The 22,015-nt window shown below is 40.5% G+C and overlaps 1 protein-coding gene across 1 annotated transcript; it reads left to right on the forward strand.

Annotated features, from left to right (window-relative positions):
* Positions 1-1,523: 1,523 nt before the first annotated feature.
* Positions 1,524-21,607, forward strand: LOC308106752 (protein mono-ADP-ribosyltransferase PARP6). The gene is made up of 23 exons (XM_080458663.1): positions 1,524-1,806; positions 3,018-3,220; positions 3,759-3,836; positions 5,814-5,908; positions 6,075-6,135; positions 6,342-6,432; positions 6,594-6,660; positions 6,812-6,961; positions 8,441-8,591; positions 8,968-9,099; positions 9,466-9,561; positions 9,738-9,830; positions 10,362-10,487; positions 10,783-10,848; positions 11,179-11,246; positions 12,662-12,710; positions 12,926-13,038; positions 14,373-14,445; positions 16,606-16,675; positions 17,303-17,382; positions 17,692-17,755; positions 18,435-18,519; positions 19,274-21,607. The coding sequence occupies exons 2-23, from the start codon at positions 3,218-3,220 to the stop codon at positions 19,374-19,376; spliced, it is 1,914 nt and encodes a 637-aa protein (XP_080314789.1). The 5' UTR covers positions 1,524-1,806; positions 3,018-3,217; the 3' UTR covers positions 19,377-21,607.
* Positions 21,608-22,015: the final 408 nt, after the last annotated feature.

Below are 22,015 nucleotides of genomic sequence, written 5' to 3' on the forward strand. Positions count from 1 at the left end.
AACACTAAAATATAATTTTTTGACCATGCTTGGCAAACTTTTTTAAGATAATCTACATTCTAAATTGAACAGATAAAGGAGTTTTTCTTCCAAATTAAAAAAAAAAGCTTTTGTCAAGATTGTGACGTAGGCCATTATATTTTAGCTTAAATACAAAACAATGCGATTGTTTTTGTGTTTTTGTATTTGTCTGAACTTGAAACAATAGGTAAAACAAATGCCAAATCAAATAGGACCAAACACAGAGCCTTTCCGATCCGGCAGAAATTGAAAACCATTTAAACATTTTTGGGGGATATTTTTAAGTTTTTGGATAAAACTATTTGGGCTGCACAGTATTGTACTGGACAGCACGCTGACCTCATAATGAACAGCTTGTGGTGTTACATGTTCTCTATGTGCATGCATGGGTTTCCTCTCACAGTCCAAATACATGCAAATGAGACTGATTGTTGACATTAGAATTGCGACTTGGTGTGAGTGTATGTGAAACTGTCTCTCTGTGCTTTCCCTGCCTTCGCTTAAACTGAGTCCAGCAGTATAGAAGACGTATGGAGGGAATAATTCATTATATTTGAAGACATTCAAATCTGTGAATGAAAAAAACAATTGTGGTGCAGAAAGAAAGAAGACTAAATTACGTAAGAGTTTACAAATGACACAACCTCAGCTTTGTTTTCTGAACATAATTTATACAGACTTGAATTTGTTGTTGTCGTTTTTGTGGAGATAGAACAGAGTGGTCGGCTTCGAAGTGGTCACAATGAATTGCTTCATGATTTATCACTTCTTAAAGGCGTAATAAAATCACCAAGCTGTGTGCACTCAAATTGTGACCCCGGCATTTGCATGTGCATTTGTGGTCTATGCTTCATTGCAGACCAAATGAAAGCTCGAAGATCTGGTTTTACCCACCGTGACACACAGCAAGACAGATGGCCGAACGCAGGTTCATAATCTGTCCATTGTTTAGGTCAGTTCTTAAATAGACACCTTGAGACAATGGGGGTAAAGACTGATTAGCGGAAAGGCCAAATGACTGTTGTCATACACATGCACACAATGACACTATTCGTTGTCGGCAGGATTTCTTTTCAAGTAATTGTACATGAGTTTGGGAAGATACTGCTGGAATATATTTCTAACCATTTGAAGTTAGTATAGTCATGAGGTGAAGCTCAAATTTAAGTCATTCTGTTGGTATTATTGTTCTTTTTGTATTTAAAAATATGTGTAAAACACATCAAAATTATTCAAATATTCAATAAAATCTGCCTCCAAAGCACAGCAGTGCTTTACGAAGCTCTGACTTATGTAATGGCAGACACACACACACACACACACACACACACACACACACGCCTCAGACAAACACACTGGCAGATGCACACACAAAGCGCAGCCATTTTTCCCTTTTATTTCTCAGCAGCATTGCAGTCAGCTGCAGGTCACATGACCCACTTGCCTGGGCTCACTGAGCATGCTCAGACCCCTCAGTGTTGTCAGGCAAAATATAAGACAGCAGTAAGAGCAGAGATCTGCAATAGATAAACACACACACACACACGCACCAGCTGGCTGGCTGGCTGGCTTGCTCGCAGACACGCATCGAGAGAGGCAGACAGCGCTGGAAGAACCGGGGATGATTGTGCGTTAGATTCCTCTGCCATCTTTATTTTCAACAGGGCTCATTGTCATCCATCGTGTCGGCGACTGCGAGGTGGGGAGAGAAAGGCAGGTGTGCCCTTTAAGAGGGGGGGAGCAGCTGAGGCAAGGACAGCATCCGAGTCTCCATCCTCTGTGGAGGTAAGTGTGGATGGATGGCTGTGGTGGTGGTGGTGGTGGTGGTGGTGGTGGTGGGGGGGTTGCATCGTGTGGGGGGAGGGGGAAAATCTGCCTGACTGCATCTGTCTGTGTTTGTGCAAAATAGTAATCGCAAAGAATAATGAGGACGGTGATGCTGAATGTAGACGGGGGTGGGCTCAGTTTATCGGTGACTCCATTGGTATGTGAGACGACGGAGGCTATGGGAATGATGGAGGGGGGGCTGTGGGTGGGGGGGGGGGGGGGGGGGGGGTGAGATGGGTATGCTAGCATGGGTGAGGACATGGCAATGCTAAATCATGGCAAGCATTTTATATCCTTCAGCTGATGTTGGGAAAGGGATTTTTTTTCCTCCCACAAAGGAGCCATGTCACAAACAAATAAGAATAAATATTCTTGATCAGCAATATTTTAGGCGTCAGTGCTGCAGATTTTGAAAATAATATTTAAATATGCTGACCTATATATAGCGCAGACACTTTCATGTTTGTTGGCGTTCTGTCTCGTCGTGCTGAGCTCCGCCACCATCCAGTCTTTGTGAAGATCCAGTCCCAACAAAGGCTTTCTTTTGCTCTGTATTTTGGGTGAAGGTCCTCCTCCATGTTTGAATTTTAGTGTTAATATTTTGATGCCGCAATGTCAATACGCATTATTGACATGTCTAACAGTAATGAACCTCTGTGAAATACAAAGTGCTCTGTGAGTACCTATGTCATGTTGAGTGATGTTGTTTACCCAGGCAGCTTGCACCATTCTCTCTCTAATTTATCTCTTTTTTTTCTATATTGATGCAACCTTTCTATTAAAGATGATAAAAACACTTGATTTATTGTTCTACTATTCCCATATATAATTATACTGATAGCCTAGCTGTCTGTCATGGCGTATCCACCTCTGGTGCTTTGATATTAATAGATTACTGGCTCCTGGAATGAAAACAAAACAAAGAAACTGAGACATCCTGGGTACTGAACGTACAGCACATATCTCCCACACATTCTCTCTTCAGTGATTAATGCCGCTCTGAAAGGAGGCAGAGATGGCTGTTGCTAGGATACATGGCAAGGTGAAGAGCAGCCCATTTAAAGAAAGGAGGAGGACACAGTTTACAAAGCTTGGCATCACTGGCAGGGGCCTCTGTTTCATGTGTTCTTGCTCTGCTGAATTTCATATTCCTGTTTTTTTTTTCCAAGGTTGTGTAATTCTGACGTGAAAGAAAAAGAGAGAGAGAGAAAGAGGGGGAGAGAGAGAGAGAGAGAGAGGGAGAGGGGCGGTCTGTGAAAGCTCCCTGCTTTTCTGTTCTTGTTCCCTTCCACCTGGAAACAGGCTGCGATGGTTGGCAGTAGTCAAAGGCCCAAACCTGTCTGAGAGTGCCCTATGAACAGCGGACCCAATGGTAAGACAGCTGAGGTCCTATTGGTGTAACCACGGCATGTGATTGAGCTTTGTTGGACACTCATGGATTTACTCAAGATTATTAAACTTAAATAAGTGAAATGGAAATACATGTTTGTGTCGTATTTCCTTTTTAGCCAGATTTCTAAACATGTCACGCTAATAATAAATTAGACTTTAACCATTTTTGCATTAGATTCATTTACACTTGCAGACTGTTTTGCCGGGAAAGTCTATGCATGATATTATGATTATTACGTCTGACAGGAAAAGAAAGATATTTTTGCTAAATCAAGCATTTTTTTTTTGTCAGCCAGGTTTTCTTTTGAAGGGTAAATTCAGACAATATCCTGTGTTTTTGAAATAAATCATGGCTCTTTGCCTCGCCTCTTCCCGATGCTATAAAAAGCAGTGTTTTGAAGCTCTTGAACGGAAGGCTAAATAGGGAGATGAAAGATGAAAGGACGATAGAAAGAGGTTGCATTTCTTTCTTTCCGCTGCACTATAACGGCCTTTTTTCACAATGTGTGGGCCCACAGGACATCAAAGGCCAGTGTTGGACAGACGAGGAGTCGGACGGGGAAAACGAATCAGAACAGTTCTTGTACGGCATTCAGGTATAGCAGGAAAAAATGTTACTCCTTTTCAATGTAAGTTGAGTTTTAATGCTGTTTTTTTTTTTTTTTTAAATATGTCTGCATTGTAGTCTTCATGAATGGTGCTCATGTGTGGTATATTTTATACATTAGACATATGATATCTAATGTTGATTATTAACATGCTACCATAGTTAAGAGAAAACATTACAACAACATATAGAAATAGGTTTTTAGATCAATTAGGTCATTTTATTACATGTTTTTCTCAGTGAAATGGATTCAGTGTTTGTTGGTAGCAAGTAAATCAAATAAACAAACAGCTTATATATTGATTACAGTATCTTGGATTCAATAGATATGCTTGTGGTAAACATTTTTACTTAAAAAAAAGCATACCAACGCCATTATCCACAACTATAAACAACCATTCTCACTGTGACAAAAAAACAGACACGAGTCTTTGTGACAATCTGAGAAATCCAGATATTGGTCAAGATAGTTTTTTTTCACACAATAGTGATGCCAGACAGCAGCTCAGAGGTGGGCAACATTATTTTAGATGCTCAGATCCAAAGTCACGACAGTGTGGTGGATGATGGTTGAGACATTTTGCTCTGGTGGTGCAGAACAGATGGGCCTGCTGCCTGACATCTCCTCTGTCAGTTCTTCTTTGCAGAATTTCAGATTGGATATGTCACAGTTTTGTTTAGGTTTCCGGCCGAACTGAAACCCACAATAGCAAATACAACATTTACCAGAGCGACACAGTGCAGGCGCTCGAAACGTAATGCTTTGTTTCTAAGTAGATCTGACATTATTTACTGCTTTCAACTGCTGGATTAAATCCAAGCAGCACTGTGTAACTCATTTGTAGTTTGAAATTTAAATGTATCATCTCATGTCGGGAAAGTTCATTGCTTGACTTCAACTGAAGATCCTAATCAGTTAGTTATCCTTTTTTTTTTTTTTCTAACCGTTATCTTCCAAGCGTTTGATTGAAATGTAAATCCAGTCTGGGATGTAAAGCTCATTTCAGTCCAGTCAGAGGACATGAAAGCAGAGCGGTGAAGATAAGGCCGGGAGAGAGGGATCTGTTCTGCACACTTTGAGCTGAGGAGATGAGAGTCTGACTTCAAGTCGAGACAGGAACACGGACTGCATGACAGAATGGGCTCTGCCGCTGTTATTATTAATACTGAGATGTGCTCTTTATGGCAAATACTCCCTGTGGTGGGAGTCGAAGAACACTGGAAATATTAGAATCACTAACAAATGCATTCACGATATTTAGATTTGACTACTTTTTATCCCAAGTCATGAAAAATATACAACATTTCAAAATAGGGGATTTTTTATTTTGATGACATAAAACAGCATGATCCTTTTCTGCCCTCACAGTCTTTAAGGATACATGATTACCCTGCATAACTTACCAGACTCTCTTTCAGAATCATTTTAGTGCACTTATTTGTCATGAGTAATGGGTATTGATTTAAATTCTATAACTAGACGCAATAATGTACAGTTCTGCAGCTCACAAACAATTTTGTCAGCATTTTATGTTATATTTCAAATTAGATCATGATTTATTTCTTGTGTTGTGAAACACTAACTAATAATCTGTCTTAACTTCATTAGAAGTATTCTGAAAAAAATCTTCACTTATGTGAGAATTTGACCAAACAATAGAACACAGCAGTTATATTCAACCATGTGGGACATTTGGGGGACATGATGCAGTTTAAGCTTTGTGAAGGGGGTCTCATTCCCTCACGCTGAGAATTTCTGCTTTTAAGAAAATAATACAGCACTACTACCAAAATGTTGGGAAATTTATATTTACATTTCATATTGCCCTAATGTTTTGGAATCGGGCTCATTCTCTGTTTGTGTTTAAAGGGGCTGTTGGGATGTTGGGGTGTGACTGATGAGATAAAGGTTTTGAACCGCTGATTCATTCACTGCTATAACTGTGAACAGTGCTGCTTGTTGCAGGGGAGCTGTGCTGCTGACCTCTACCGCCATCCTCAGCTGGATGCAGACATCGAAGCAGTAAAAGACATCTACACTGACAGTGCAGTCTCTGTCAGGTACAACAAAATCACACTCACTGCATAATGAGGAGTTTTGACCACCATCTGGTTGAAAAAGAAAAGGGGGAAAGGATGTTTCTCTCACCCTCAGGGGATATTATGCTGAAAGTGTTGGAGTGCAGCATGATAAATTGCCTTTATCGGCGTCTGTGTCTCTGAACAGGGAGTATGGAACTATTGATGATGTGGACATCGATCTTCATATTAACATCAGTTTCTTAGATGTGAGTCAGCACTCTCCCTCTCACTGCCTCCTCCCACTCTACCCATTACTATTCCAACGTTGACATTTTGCAAAGTAACACATCATTTATAATGCATCATGTGCTCATCATTTATTTATGCAATGAGACATGTCCCTAATTAGGATGCTAACTCTGTATATTTGTGTGTGTGTGTGTGTGTGTGTGCGTGTGTGTGTCTGACTCAGGAGGAGGTTGCAACAGCTTGGAAAGTTATCAGAACAGAGCCCATTATTCTGAGACTGCGCTTTTCTCTTTCCCAGTACCTCGATGGACCCGGTGAGTAAAGATGTCAATGTGGATGTTGGTTTTTCTGGGAGGGACTTTAGGTATTTGTGCTACTCACTGAGCGTGGGAGGTGAGTACAATATGTGCAGCACAAGTGGGAGAGTGAAAGAAAGAGTGTGTACTATGTAATGATGTTAGTCATCTTTATTTAGAGCCGTCAGTTGAAGTGTTCCAGCCCTCCAATAAAGAAGGCTTCAGCCTGGGCTTGCAACTGAAAAAGTAAGAGATGGGACATTTTGGAATATATATATATATATATATATATATTTTTTAGCATATTGGACACTGATTGAAAAAGCAGCTTAGTCTCTACCGGGTAGGTCGACATTTTTTTCCTCTCTTGATTTCCCCCGCTTGTGTAATGTGGCAGGATCCTGAGCACATTCACCTCCCAGCAGTGGAAGCACCTCAGTAATGAGTTCCTCAAGGCCCAGCAGGAGAAGAGGCACAGCTGGTTCAAAGCTGGAGGAACCATCAAGAAGTTCCGCGCAGGGCTCAGCATCTTCTCCCCCATCCCTAAGTAGGTCCCGCTCCCCCACAGAGAGAGCCTCGCTCGCCAAAAGAGTTTTGAGTCTCCACGAAAAACGAATGTGTGGATCGTCTGTCCTTTAAACTGACACAGTACAGTTGATATTAGCGTTTTGGACAATATCTGAAAGGTGATATAGTACATTGAGCCATTGATGATTTGAACTCATTTGAGTTTATTTCATAATCTTAACAAATCCTTGTTAGTCTTACATTAATATAAATCTCCAAAAATGGCCTTTTGATATGATTAAAAAATCTTTACCCTCCTGATAAAAAGGGTTCTGTTTGTTCATATCACCCAATGCTTGCTAGGAGTATCTTTGCAAGGACATTTAAACGATAGTGATGAAAATATATGGTGATGGCCTGTCTGAAAAAGATGAATAGTAGTACAGGAGAAGACAAGCCGGCGAGAGGAAGCTCTGACACTGCAGAGTGTGCAGATTGGCTTAAAATCAAAATTTGACAAACTGAACCGAATCCGCCTCAGGGGAACAACTGTACTCCGCCTCGGTCTTACTCAGGGATGCTTTGACAGTTATGGGTGCACAGGGATTGAATCCCAGCCCACTTGATGGAGGTCAGCCTTACTAACTACTAGGCTGTCTTGATATCCTCACCGCTTGACAGGAGTTTTATGTCTAGAGGGTACATGGATAATGTACTGAGAGCAATGGTAGATGTCAATACTGTTCTTATACCTCAACAGTTAGCGACCAGAGCTACTGTCTAAAAAAATGAGTGACAGCAAAATGTATAAATGACGGACCACAACGGGAACAGTTTCCCCCTTGTTTTATTGCAAAAAGTATTCGATATCTATATTGAGAAATATATTTACACCTATGTATTAAGTCTGAAACGCTCACAATGAAAAAGAAGCACAGTTTCATTGTGAACTTGACTCCTGATGCAAAACACAGTGAAATATTTAAAACAAAAGTGCATTTTCATTTTAAACTTTGAAACGAAAAATGGAATTAATTACTCGACTTTGTCACTTTTGTCCATCATCCCAATCTGCAGAAAGATGTGAAATCCTGCCTGCTGCAGTACAATTTCCACAGCCGTCAGCATGCGTGTTTTCACAAATTTAACGTCACAGCACATTAATGCTAATGTGCTGGCAAAGAGAGAAACATCCACTGCACTTATTGTAACTGTGCGACCTGAAACAGCAGTCATTTATTTAAGAATAAAAACAACAAACAATTCAAATTTAAATGCAAAGGTGTCCCATAGGACAAAATTGGACTGATGAGTGATTACAGCAGAGTGAGTATTTCTTCAACAAACGTTACTATAAAACCAGATACTGACTATGTAAACATGTAAACCACACAATGCGGAAACGTGATATTTTCCACTTTAAGGCCAAGTCCTCCACTTGCACTGTCTAGAACAAATATCAGAATACTGCTCGTGTTTGAGTGGTTGACCACATGCTGCGCGTTTTATTGTTTTCCAGGTCTCCAAGTTTCCCCCTGATCCAAGACACGGTTTTGAAAGGGAAGCTCAGTGTCCCTGAGCTGAGAGTGACGCGTCTGATGAACCGCTCTATCTCGTGTACCATGAAGAACCCTAAAGGGGAGCTCTTCAGCTACCCGCCAAATAGTCAGGTCAGTGCCGCTCCAGACAAACCTGCTCAGATTTAACAGTACAACAAACAATCCTATACCGCTGATCAGTTTCTAGTGTATGTCACCCACATGTTTAGGTATTATCATTGTGTTTACGTCAGAAAAAAATTGTCACAATTCCTTAAAAAGTGTTGCGAACCAACCAAATTTTTATAGAATTCATATGGCGTTGCAATTTATATTTTCTTTTATTATATTTCCTTTGGTTTTCCTTTTGACCCACTGTGATCCACTCTGACCCTCGTCTGAGTCACCCGCCACCCGCACTGTTCCCACCCGAGCCTTTCCCCACCCTTTCCGTCACATGCCTCGTGCGCCCTTTCCCATAATGCTTTGTCTTCACTTGACTCATCAGACTGTGGCTGTCCCGGCGGCCAGGGCCCCAGCGCAGATTACCACGAGGCAGCTGATTGAATTGTTTTTCTCATCCCAGGCGGGCGGACACTGCAAGAACATCCCCACCTTGGAGTACGGCTTCTTAGTGCAGGTTAGAGCTCGAGGAGAGGCGAGCCCACTTTATAAACGGCACAGAGGCTCTCTGTCTGCGTTAATGAGCTTTGCTTAAGAGGAAAGTCTGGAGAGCAGTAAAATATCTTTCGATTGTTTATAAGTACATTGTGTAAGAACAGCAAACTATCTCATGAGTGAATTGTAAATGTCTCCCTGGGACATGATCATAGGTGTCTATAAGTGAGAGTCGAGCCTCAACTGAACATTGTCTTCAAAGTAGAAACCCCTAGAAATGTGAAATATTCATGTTATATATCAATTCTAGCGTTCTTTCCTGTGTGGTGCGGCTGTGCTGGAGGTGGGTGTAATGACTGGGAACACCACTGTGCTTTTCTTCTGACAGATAATGAAGTACTCAGAACAGAGGATTCCCACGCTCAACGAGTACTGTGTGGTCTGTGACGAACAGCACGTCTTCCAGAACGGATCCATGCTGAAGGTATCAAAGACAAAACCAGAAGTGGTAGCTCCGTGACGAAACGGTATCATTACAAACCATTTTTATGCAGTGAAAAAAAAAGTCTAACTTGAAACTTGGCTCCTGGTTTTCAATACTAAAGCGAGTGCGAATTGATGTGTGTGTAGTTTCAGCCCTCTCTGTCTGTGTGTATTCAGCCAGCTGTATGCACCAGGGAGTTGTGTGTGTTCTCCTTCTACACTCTGGGTGTAATGTCCGGAGCCGCAGAGGAAGTGGCCACTGGAGCAGAGGTGACCCCCACAGCCCAACAGCGCATGAAATTAATACTTGTACTTTGTGGCTTATTCTCTCATACACTGACCAAGTAACATTAATAAATAAACCACTGAATTTGATTAACTTTTCATAATATAAAAAAAAGAGAGACAAACTGACATTGTGCACATTTCAAATCTTCTGCTACAAGTGAAGCATCATGGGAGTTTTTTGTCAGTTTAAAGCCACAGAGAAGCTATTACAGGCCAAAGAATTCAGATTACTTTAATGAGGAAAATTAAGTGCAGACAAACATATTTTTGATAATAATCTTTTATTTTGTTAAACACGATAAATGTCACCTGTAATCAAAAATATGGCACATATTTCTACACAAAATACTTGTTTCTTTTTAATATGAAAATAAATATTTTGGGGACTATAACTAAACAGGCCTAAAATACTTTAAATGTGTTTGTGATAAATGTGAAATATTATAATTCTGATTTATTTCGCTATCACTTATGATGTTTAAGCCACTAAAATGTGAACTTTTCTTTATGCAGGTGGTGGATCTGCTGGTGGCGATGTGCCGAGCTGCTCTAGAATCTCCTCGCAAGAGCATCATTTTTGAGCCCTACCCGTCTGTTGTTGATCCCAATGACCCCAAAACTCTGGCCTTCAACCCAAAGGTCAGCATCCACACCGCCAGAATCCCGATTACCAGTTAAATCAATATGCGGGTTTTGTTCCAAAATGACATTTAATTTGATAAACAGAGCACAGTGTCAGAACAGACCAGAGAAAACGACTGCAATGCAAACAATGTTCCTGTTATTTTTATTTATTTATTTATTTATTTTAAATGCAACACATACATAACCAGCTTGTGGCAAGAAATGACATGCTTGGGATTTTAATCTTATGTATGTTGCTCCCTCTCTCACTGCATACCATGTGGATGTTGGGCTCCATCGATAAACACAGAAGAAGAATTATGAAAGACTGCAGAAAGCACTCGATAGTGTTATGTCCATCCGGGAGATGACGCAGGTAATAAAAAGGAGGTGGGAGGGAAACGAGGGTCTACGAGTGTAAATGTACTGAAGTACTCACGGACAATGTCGATAATACTTAAATTGCATTATTTTGGAGTAGTTTATACTGCATGTCTCTGATTTTGTTCATCAAAGTGGCATCTTGGATCTTTTCCCAGCTCTGCCCACGGCTGGACTGCACCTAGAATATTCTACTATTGATATTGTTGCTTTTATCAATGATTCACATCACAAGGCATTATCAATTATCCCAAAATTTGTGAAGAAAAAAACTAAACAAAACGGGATAACAGCACATGCTCTTTGTGGGTTTTTTTTTTTTCAGGGTTCGTATCTGGAGATTAAGAAACAGATGGACAAACTGGACCCTTTGGCCCATCCCCTGCTACAATGGTGAGTGGAGAGGATCTGCTCCAGAAATAGATTTGCTCTGCGTTGACTCACTCATAGAAAGCCTAATAAAGCATATAAGTCATATTAAGTAAAGAAATGTAGAGGCACAATAATGATTCTGTGCTTGTGCCCGTCACCCTCGAGTAAATAACGCATGTTCAATACTGAAAGGAGTGACGCAGCCCTCCACAATTATTCTCTGAAATTGTCTGTATTGGGCTGGGTGGAACACACCCTAATGTCATGTTATTCCTACTTTGACAATGCAAATATATTCAGAGTGCTATTTCTAAAGAAAACAGAGAAGAGTGTTGTTTCCTATCGCAAACTATAAAAAATCAAGTTGCAATTAAAAGCAAGTTTTTAATAAAAGTAACCGGTGTTGTCAAAATTGTGAGTCGCACTGTTTCAGTAAGAGTAGAGGACATAATGACTTAGCAGCAGATTGCTGGGAGCTGATCAGTGAAACCAACCTCGCTGTGTTTTGGCTGGGAACAAAGTAGTTGTATATCATCTATAGTAACCTGCATGCTAAAGTCTACAATAATCCTGTAACCTGAGAAACAACTGGCTTTGCTCACATTAAAATGTCAATTTTCTCAGTATTCATTGTAAAAAGTACATTAACTGTGAAAAATGTTTAGGGTATAATTGTATTTTTCTGAACTAACTTGTTGTAAAACCTTTGAGTATATAAAGATTATTATTCTATTATTTTACCAGGATTATTGAGTTAAATTTGAATTTGTCTGGCCCTTAAACTAAGGAGACTTTGTAAGCATTCTTTATATCAGCTGGTGTTCCCATTGGAAAGCTATATGGAAGAATGAAAGGTGTAACAGCTATGACAGTTGCAGACCTGTATAGAAGGATATAACAATGTTTTGATGCTAGAGAGTTGTTATCCCTAATTTATTTGGAGTTTAAATTGCAGTGTTCGATATGTTGTGTTCAGCCTGCTGGCAAAAGAGGCGTAAACATTGTGAAATGGAGATTTTTTTTTTTTCTCCCCTTCGATAAAAAAATGATTCAACAGAAAGGGGTGGTTTTTACATTATGGTTTAATTATAAACATGTACCCATTACATACAACTTTATCACTCCATTTAATTTCTCAAACATAATAAAAGACAACTGACTTTTTGTCCAAATGTCCCAAATTTTTCACACTTTGTAACTTTAATTTTTGCTGCCAGGTCAGACTGACCTGAAACATAATGAATGTCAATTTTTATTTGGATGTTCATTCCACTCAATGGGCCCAGCAGATAGAATTTCACGCTCCAACGCTTTTTTAAAACTTTGGAACAGGTCAGTGTGACCTGGAACACGTCAGCGGGGTGAAATCACTGTGGGAGCACAACGGTGAAATTTGTCAATTATATTCTGTTCTCCCCCCCTTTGTGTTTCTGCAGGATTATCTCCAGTAACAGGTCTCATATCGTCAAGCTGCCACTCAGTAGGGTAGGAAACCAGCGCAGCAACCCCCCTCCAGTCACCTGCATCAACTTAGTGTTTTTTCTAATGCTGCTTTGTGTGAATTGATGATTTATACTAACACTACATCTGCCTCTCTCTCTCTCTCTCTCTCTCTCTCTCTCTCTCTCTCTCTCTCTCTCTCTCTCTCTCTCTCTCTCTCTCCCTCTCTCTCCCTCTCTCTCTCGTCCTCATTGCAATAGCAACTCAAATTCATGCACACCTCCCACCAGTTCCTGCTGCTCAGCAGCCCCCCAGCCAAGGAAGCCCGTTTTCGCACTGCCAAAAAGCTATACGGCAGCACCTTCGCCTTCCAGTGAGTTGGACCTCCAAGTCAAAATACGAGTTCTCAGTGAATGATAAGCAGCTTTAAAGCTAGAAGACTAAACTCCTTTAGGCAATTTCAGAATAGCCGAACCATTTGTGTATTTGCTTTTTTTTTTATATATATTACTGAGCATGTTGTGGCTTTGGGGCATATATAATGTGAGTAATCAAATTCGGTTAATAATTGAGCTCAAATCAAGCATAGTCACTAAGACGCATGCATAATTTAGTATCAGAACAGCACACGCTGTCCAACATGAGCACGTGTCGCTGTAACACCTGGTCATTGTGTCGTGCATGAATAGGCCAATCTAGCAGATTTCTTTATGGAACCATAACAAACAACAGCACAGAGCTGTGACCAGCCTCTTGGAAACAAAAACCACCTTCCTTAGCCAGCACATGGAGCCAACACGATCTGCGAGATCGAGATTTGTACAGTAGCAGATGGGGCTCTACTGAATATTTTAGATACACAAGACCCATCTGGGCATTTGCGGGGCACAACTAATGCACAAGCAGTACTAACTGTCTCTCTTTCTGCCCGGTTAATACTACAAATTTAATAATTCTCGACCGAAAAGGCCAAATGTTGGTTGTAGGCTTATATGTACAACTTTTTAATCAGGTAAATATTTATTTCTCCATGTGAAAATGTCTTCCAAACTTGTTAAAAATAACAGCACCCGTGACACTTTATTTTAAGACGGATCTTATTCCCACACTGGAACTTGAGGTCAGTTAACCTCGACTGTGCTGAAAGGTGGTGGTAGAGACTTCTGTGTACATTGATGTCCATCTTTGAGCATTTTTCCTCCTAAATTAAAATGATATGATTACGGAGGACTGTGATGATGTAACAGAATACCTTTGAATGTGCTTGCGCTAGTGATAAAAATAGACGACTCCAGGAGCTTCTTTGTGCTTCTTCTCCTTTTTATATATTTGAAAGTTACTTTTGATCTAAATACAGTAATTCTTAGAACTGAAAACATTTTTTCATAAAATGTTTTGATGTAGTATTCAATCAATGATCATGCAAAGTGAGTAATACCTGGGGAAGTAGATAGAAAATAGTTAAAATCAAGATTTGTCTTTCTTTTCTTCTGTTCTCTTTTGCCACAATCACACTTTATGCAATATGTATTTAAGATGAGCTAAGGATTTCATCATGTTTATTACAATGAAGGAGCGTTTTTATCCCAGCGTTCTTAAACCGCTGCACGTCGGTGGCCACACGCTGAGATCCCTGCTGTTTATATTCACACAGCACCTTGTCTTTCTTTTCTTTCTCATCTCTCCCTCTCTCTACACTTGCTCTAGTGGTTCCCATATAGAGAACTGGCACTCTGTTCTGAGAAATGGACTAGTCAATGCCTCTTATACCAAACTGCAGGTACGTAGCCCTGGCAGTTGGCTGGAGTTTACGTTGCATCTCCTTTCGGACAGTATCCCTGCTCTGGGACAAAGCAGGACTGCTGTCCGGCTGATTCATTTTTGCAGTTAATGGATGCCAGCTTCCCTTTCGTCAGCTTTTGCATTTTGGCATTTTGAGCGAGCAGGACACACGGGGAGATTTTCTTGGTTAATGCCGGCCCGTTGTTTGGGCGCCCCCCTCGGCCGGCAGCAGCCGACAGCACGTCCCTTCCTGTTGCGGGACGCCGGGAACGGGGCTGTGATGTCAGCTGGGCTGTCAGGAAGCTGTCTGTGTGCCCTGTAAGGGTTAACCACCTAGAGCACTGTGTAGGCTAGGTCTGCAGCTGAAGGATACAGAGGACACGCTCTGTGGTTGTGAGTAAAGCCTCTGGAAAGAGGCCTCACTTTGAGGTTGGTAAGTCACACCACCCATTACGAGTTCATACTATAGCGGAATAAATAACCACAAGGAAACGAAGGTCACTCAAGGGAATAAAAAGAAAAGTATATGTGTTGACCAGGCCAGTGGTTTTCAAAGTGTGGGGCAGCTCGATCCTCGGGTGTGCAGCCAAGTCTAGGGACAGAAGTATGAAATATATTTGATCAAAACACATTCAGAGAAATTCATATATTGTGTTTTTAATAGAGACAAATGTAATATAAGATAAGCTTTTGAGCAAAGTGAAACAGCTATGGTCTATGTAGAATACACTGTATAATATACAATATATTCTGCAGTGTATATTACCAGCCATTTAACCAGTATCAAAACAATTCAACTTTTTATTGCCGATGGGTCCCAACAGCCATTAATATTAATATCCTATAATGTGGAGAAATAGGAAAGTTAGGTTTTCAAGCAAAGATCACAACTTTGGTTGAGAAGAAGCCACAATTTGATTCAAGCTCTGCAGGTGGGGCGTTATTCACTTTGAAAACCCCTGGTCTACCCAAGATATACTTTATTCAGTTCTCTATCCATCTCCGTCATTCAGTTGTTCTGCCGTCTCAGTTATTCAGGCTGATAAAATAGTGAAAGATAAATTAATAAAACAATAGCATATGAGCCGAGCTCCAGAGAGCCCAGAATTGTCTCATTTGCACAAAACGGGCGATAATGACTGCTTGGAGATACACCGGCATGTCCTGAAAATAGATTAAATGCAATTAAATCCGAAATCTCAAGGATCTTTGAATCGTTCACGTTGGCTATGATTGCTCTATCGCGCCGGTGTGTTTCATTTGTGCCTCCTTTGTTCTCAAACTTTTTGAACTCTCCATCTTTGATCTTGCCTCGATACTTGTCTGCCTCCCCGTCTCCTCTCCGCCTCACCTTGAGCATTGACACCCTTCCTCTGTCATTGTGTTTCACAGGAGGAGGAGGAGGAGTGGTGGAGTCTGCCTCCAGCTCCAGCTATCACACAAATCCTCCTGTCTGTCACTCTATCCCCCCCCCCATCTCCCCCCCATTTCTTCCAGATGTGTCGCGTCCTGACCTTCATCTCCCACACGTGTTCCAGAGCTATCGAGTTGCTCTTCACTCTTCCTCTGATTTCCCCCCCCCCCCCTCTGGTCTTATTGCCACTCATGAACACCTGTCCATATTACACCTGCGGTCCTTCTGCTTTTCATCACGTTGGGCATTCTTGTGTGAAGGCTTGCTGTCGTCATCGCTCATCTTCACGCTTTACCTTCACCCACTCATAGTCTACATCTCATATGTCGTGTGTTCTGGAGAACCCGAACATTTTATGCACAGGTTTCACTCATAATATTCAAGCGCATCCAATGATCTCTACTGCAACACAATGAAAGGGGGTTGACGTACGGATCGGCTCGTTTTGAAAAAAAAAAAGAAAGAAAAGAAAAGTGTAAAAAGTCCACTCTCTTCTTCAGCTTTCATCTGAGCACAATTGGGATTCAGGATGTGTGTGGAAGTGTGACTGGAGTGTGATTTCAGGGAAACTCATAGAAACACTGACTCAGATAGAATTTTTATGTGGCTTTACTTGATATTAGGTATCAATTGCACAGCGTGTGTATGAGTGTGAGAGATGTGCAGCCATGTGTTTATATGCAAGCTTGTCCTGTGCAACTGCTCAGTGACCCTCCCTTCCTTCCTGCTCTTTTCAAACCCAAGCTGCATGGCGCAGCATATGGAAAGGGCATCTATCTGAGCCCCATCTCCAGCATATCTTTTGGATACTCAGGTAGGAATGTTTCATTCCTCACCCCCTCAGACTCCAGCGGTCCCCCTCCCCACCACCACCGCCATGTTCACTTGTGTTTGTAACATGGCTTGAACTCATCCTGGATTCCTCCATTGTCAACACATGGGAGCCCCTCCATGTGCTCTTCCTGTGCCGTGACGTGTTCATTGTGTTCATTCTTGGTGATTGGCCTTGGGGCCTGGGTGTTACACATTTTACATCGTGGCTGTCTGTGGATTCATGTGTGTTACTCTGTACTTTGTTGCTTTTTGTCTGGTATTGTTTTCGTGGGATATGGAGATATGACAGTATGAGTTTCTTCTGGAGTTTGGGCAGCTGTTCTTTTCATCGTCATCTTTCTTTAAATAGGGTAACAAACACCTGTACCTGTTGATTTGTTTTTCTTTTGATGCTGAATATTGAAACATATTCAGCTTTTTTCCAATGTAGCATGTTAGCAATCTTTGATAAATAACCGTCACGTGAAGGTTGAAGTCTCATCAATCTTCATCATTTCTCTGTGCAAAGTGTTGAAGATAGGCAGGCAGTAGCAGGCTTCTCACAACGCGACTGACAAAAGCCATCCCGATTAACGCTTATTTACTGGCTGTGCGCTGCTTCTTGCAGGAATGGGGAAAGGACAACATCGCATGCCCACCAAAGATGAGTTAGTGCAGCGTTACAACCGCATGAACACCATACCACAGGTGAGGGGCTTGTTCCTATTCTCTATGTAGAATTCATGAAAAAAACTTTTTTAATGCTAATTTGCTCTCTTAGTACAGATTTCCATTGTGAGATGGTTGGCATTGGCAGCTAATTAAGGTTGTTGCTAAAAATGTAGAGTATATTTTTTGTGTTTAGTCTTTCATAATTCTTAATAATCAGACTCTCGTGTTTAGACACTTTTTGTCCTTTTCAACTGAGACTGCTTAACTCCCTGATGTGTGTGATGTTTGAGTGAGACTATGATCCTCTCTGATGTCACTGATATTTCTCTGTATCTTTCGCCACAGAGCCGTCCGATACAATCAAGGTTTCTTCAGAGTCGAAACTTGAACTGCATCGCTCTTTGTGAAGGTACTCGCACACGAAAGGTTTGACACATAGCTGATGGGATAGGAGGTCTTAGCCCATTTATTTAATCAAATAGTCACACTTATCTTTAACTATCCCAATCAAAAATGTGGGCCAGGCAACTATGGTAATACATAAATATAGTACTCATGGTCCAAATAATCTCTAAAAATAAAACATGAAACATCAGCATACTTCGAAGTCATAGCAAGGCCAATACAATATGATTGATATTGAGAAAACTTGTTTTTTAAAGTATATAAAATGCATCACATAGTTTAATTACTAATTTTAAGCCAGATAAGCAGTAGTTTTATCTTCTTAAGTTAAGTTGGCTTTTAGAATAGTTATATATATATATATATATATATATATATATATAGTTGCAACCATTGCACTTGTGGCTTTTCACTTTATTCCCCCCACTTTTGTTAGATTGTAAATCTGTCTACATTACATTTACTATACATTTGAATCCTTAATTGTGAGTTGTAATGAAATATATAACAGTATTACCCACTACATATGTGTTTTAATCCATATTTATTATTTTTTTCTTCAAAAGATAAAATGCCACGTGGAGAAAATAACCCTCAAAAGAAATTTCATCAATATAGTAAATACAAAGTCAAATTTTTGGTTACATTTTTTGTTATTAATAATGCCTTTTTCTTTTGAACAGTTATAACGTCAAAGGATCTGCAGAAACACGGTAACATCTGGGTATGTCCTGTATCCGACCACGTCTGTACTCGCTTCTTCTTTGTGTAAGTATTCAAGACACTTTCATATCCAAGATCATTTCCTCAGAACTAATGCTAATGATTACCAAAAGATACGGCACAGCAACCTGGCTGGAAGCTTTCCAATCATAATCACACTTGAAATGCAGAGTTCATCAACTTGCATTTGCTCATTTTTCTTACCGGCTAAATTGCACATGATGAAGGTGAATGAAATGTAAATGAAAAATGAGGGAAGATGCCTCAGATATCCTGACAGGGACGGTTGAGTGGAGTTATCATTCCACTAAACTTGGTTCTTCTCAGGACAGCAAATTTGAATACGGTGCTTTATTTTTACCAGACGGCTGAAGTCTATTACCCTGTTTACTGCCGTCTCCTGAGTTGGAGATTGAGTTTGAGATGGCCTGCAATCACATGGAAATCACAGCTAAATATAATTGAACTCTGATCTCATGCTCGGCGTGTGGCCGTTATTCAGCTTGAACAAATAGATTGTTTTGTTAGAAGGAACACAGCAGGATGTGTTGTGTCGGGCCAAAATATGCCTCTCATAAAATCACTTACAAAGACAGGAGCATCTGGAGAAGCTCAGACGTCTCAGGGGAAAAAAAACCTCTTACCATCCATACGCTTTAATCTTCAAATGAGATGAGAGAAAAAAAAACTTTATCATTACACTGGGCCCTTTATGCCACCAGATATTAGCACGCAAAATGAATGGTAACATGGTGAATCTGAACTTGTCTAACAGAATTACGAAATATTCAATTTGCAGGTATGAAGACGGTCAAGTGGGAGATGCCAACATCAACACCCAAGAGCCTAAGGTGCAGAAGGAGATCATGCGTGTGATTGGGACCCAGATCTACTCCAGCTAATGGAGGTTCACCGAGTGGCGCTGGGAAATATTATACGTCTCTCTGATGGAGGCAGGCAGGCAGTGTCGATGGAATGTTTGGGTGAGCCATCCTCAGGCCTGATGCTGAGGGATGAGGGAGCTCTTGAGCACATTTTCTCTGAAGTGGTTTTGTTCTGGTCTCTTTGTTTGCCCCTCTCCCTCTCTCTCTCTCTGTATCTGTCTCTCTCTCTCTCGCTCTCCTCCACATTGTCACTCATCAACAGTTTAACCTTCAGTCTGGCTTTTCTCATGCCATCTGCATAATATATAAAAAAAAAAAGACAGTATTCATTGGAATTACTGTTGACACACTATTCTTATCCTGCGTTTGCTGCGTTTTCCCCATGTTTTTTAATGCACTTTTACCGTTTTCTCACACTAAATATTCCCATTCTTCATTGTTAATATATAGTATAAAATCTATATATCCTTCTAAATGATAACAGATCCCTTCCTGGTGAAGTTTATTTCATTTTATTGGCAAAGTCGTTATCTCTCATCGTTTTTCTCAGTACCCTTAATGCGGTCGGTTATCTGAGGAACAAACTTTGTTCTGTTGTTTTTGTCCTTGTCCACTGGATGAAGCTCCCTGGATCTAATAAGCGAGGTGTGGCTTGAAATCAAGTTACTTATACTGTAAGCACTTTGTTTTATATGAAGATAATGTAAAATCCGTCCATTATTGTGTTAACATTATGATTTGTCTTTGCAGAACTAAAAGGAGTTGATCTATTATGCATCACTACACCTTACAGCCCCCAATTATCTAAGATAAAGAGAATTACATTAACGGTTTGATCAGATGAGATGAACATTGCAAGTTTCATGAGGACAAGAGTCATCAAATTTTATTAGGAGATCCATTCAGTTAATATTTTTTTTCATTTAAATTTTATGCAGTGAAGGCCTTTAAGGGGGAAACAAAGTGTTTTTAGCATTACTAGCATTACTACATAATTTGTGTTTTGACATACGGATTGCCTCCGTGTCTTTAACCTTCACAAATGCGACATCATTTTCATCAACTAAAGCCTTTTCCAACTATTGTCTTTGCAACTGCAGTATGTTGAAGGTTCATTGGATTTGTAGTCCAGAAATACTAACAACACTTCCTTGGCGTGTATCCAGACTTTAGTTTCTTTGCTCACAGGTGTTCAAGCTTTTGCAATTGATGATGTCAGGCTAAAGCTTATAGTGTGTCCAAACAGCAATATGAATACATCTACATATCTTTTGACTTACTGAAATAAAAAGAGCCAATTTGCATTCAAAAAAAAAAGTTCCAAATATATTCATATAATTTGTCATGCACCATGTTTTTTAAGTAGCCTTTACTACTTGAAGGTCCAGTGGCAAAAACCTCAAAATGGTCATTTTTGTTGCTGATCTTCACCAACTGCCGCATTAACAGACAAAACCTACTGTACAGAGAATCATGGACAATGTTTCCCAAGCTACTTACAGACAGTAATCCAGTCCAGGTGAGCTCACACTTCAAATAAACCCTGAGTCCTTCAGAGTTCTTTTAATCTGCAACTGTTTGGTCTCACCTCGGAGAATGGCGACCTTGTATAGCTAATCAAGTTTATCAGTTAGTCATGTACTGTATGTATGTATGTATGTATGTATGTTTGTGTGGCTTTGTATTTTCTTGACATTATACTAGACATTGCACTTACTCAACATTTGCCTAAACTGGAGAAACTGACTGTCCTCTGACCTGCAGTCGGCAAGCAGGAGAGGAACAACACTGATAAAAATGAATATTTATGTACCTGGCAGGACTATAATATCCAACATCTGTACCAAGTCTGTACTGAGATGGACCGTCATTGTCTCCTGGAGCTGAAACATGGACTACTGAATGGACTTTGAGGCACTGGAAAAAAAAAAAAAATTGTACATAAGGACATTGGAGATTATGTAGAAATGTGCTGCTCAGACACAGATGGACGTGTGCAGCTGACCCTTTGCATTGTGGGACTCTGCAGACAACGGATACCTGTTTTTTCTTTCCTTTTTTTTTTTTTTTTGTCGAGAGGGTTTGAGCTGCGAGTCACTATGAGAGACCATTCTCTCTCATCTGTCCCCGGCGACGGATGTTTTTCAAAGATGATGTTGACGACAATGATGGTGATTACGATGAAGATAAGAGGCGGCGATGAGGGGATAAAGACAAAAAAAGAATAAAGCCTGATTTTGCACAGTTTTACATACCGACTCAATTTCCTTGGTGTCTTTGTGGGAAAACTGTGACCATCAACCGGGAAATGTCCCTGTCCTGAGGTTTTCTGCTTGTGTTTGCAGCAGAAGGGGGCACTGTTACTCCACCACTTCACACACAGACCACCTGAGTCCTCTATTCCAGTTTGAGCCCCATCTAAAAATCAACCCAAAACTCTTTCAACTGTATCAAAAACTCTCACGTATTCAATTTCTTTTAAATGCGAAGACAATCATGAGTGAACTGTTATGTTCCGTGTATTTAGGGTTTGCAAACCTACCCTTCTTTTGTTTTTACTGTTGATATCAACCAGTGAGCTACAATATACGGGCAGTTTTGACCTGGAGTTTACTGAAATCAGATCTTATATACATATTGTCATTGTGCTCTGCATG

The sequence above is a fragment of the Lipophrys pholis genome (genome assembly GCF_963383615.2).
Source record: "Lipophrys pholis genome assembly, chromosome: 2".
In the NCBI taxonomy this organism is placed as follows: Eukaryota; Metazoa; Chordata; class Actinopteri; order Blenniiformes; family Blenniidae; genus Lipophrys; species Lipophrys pholis.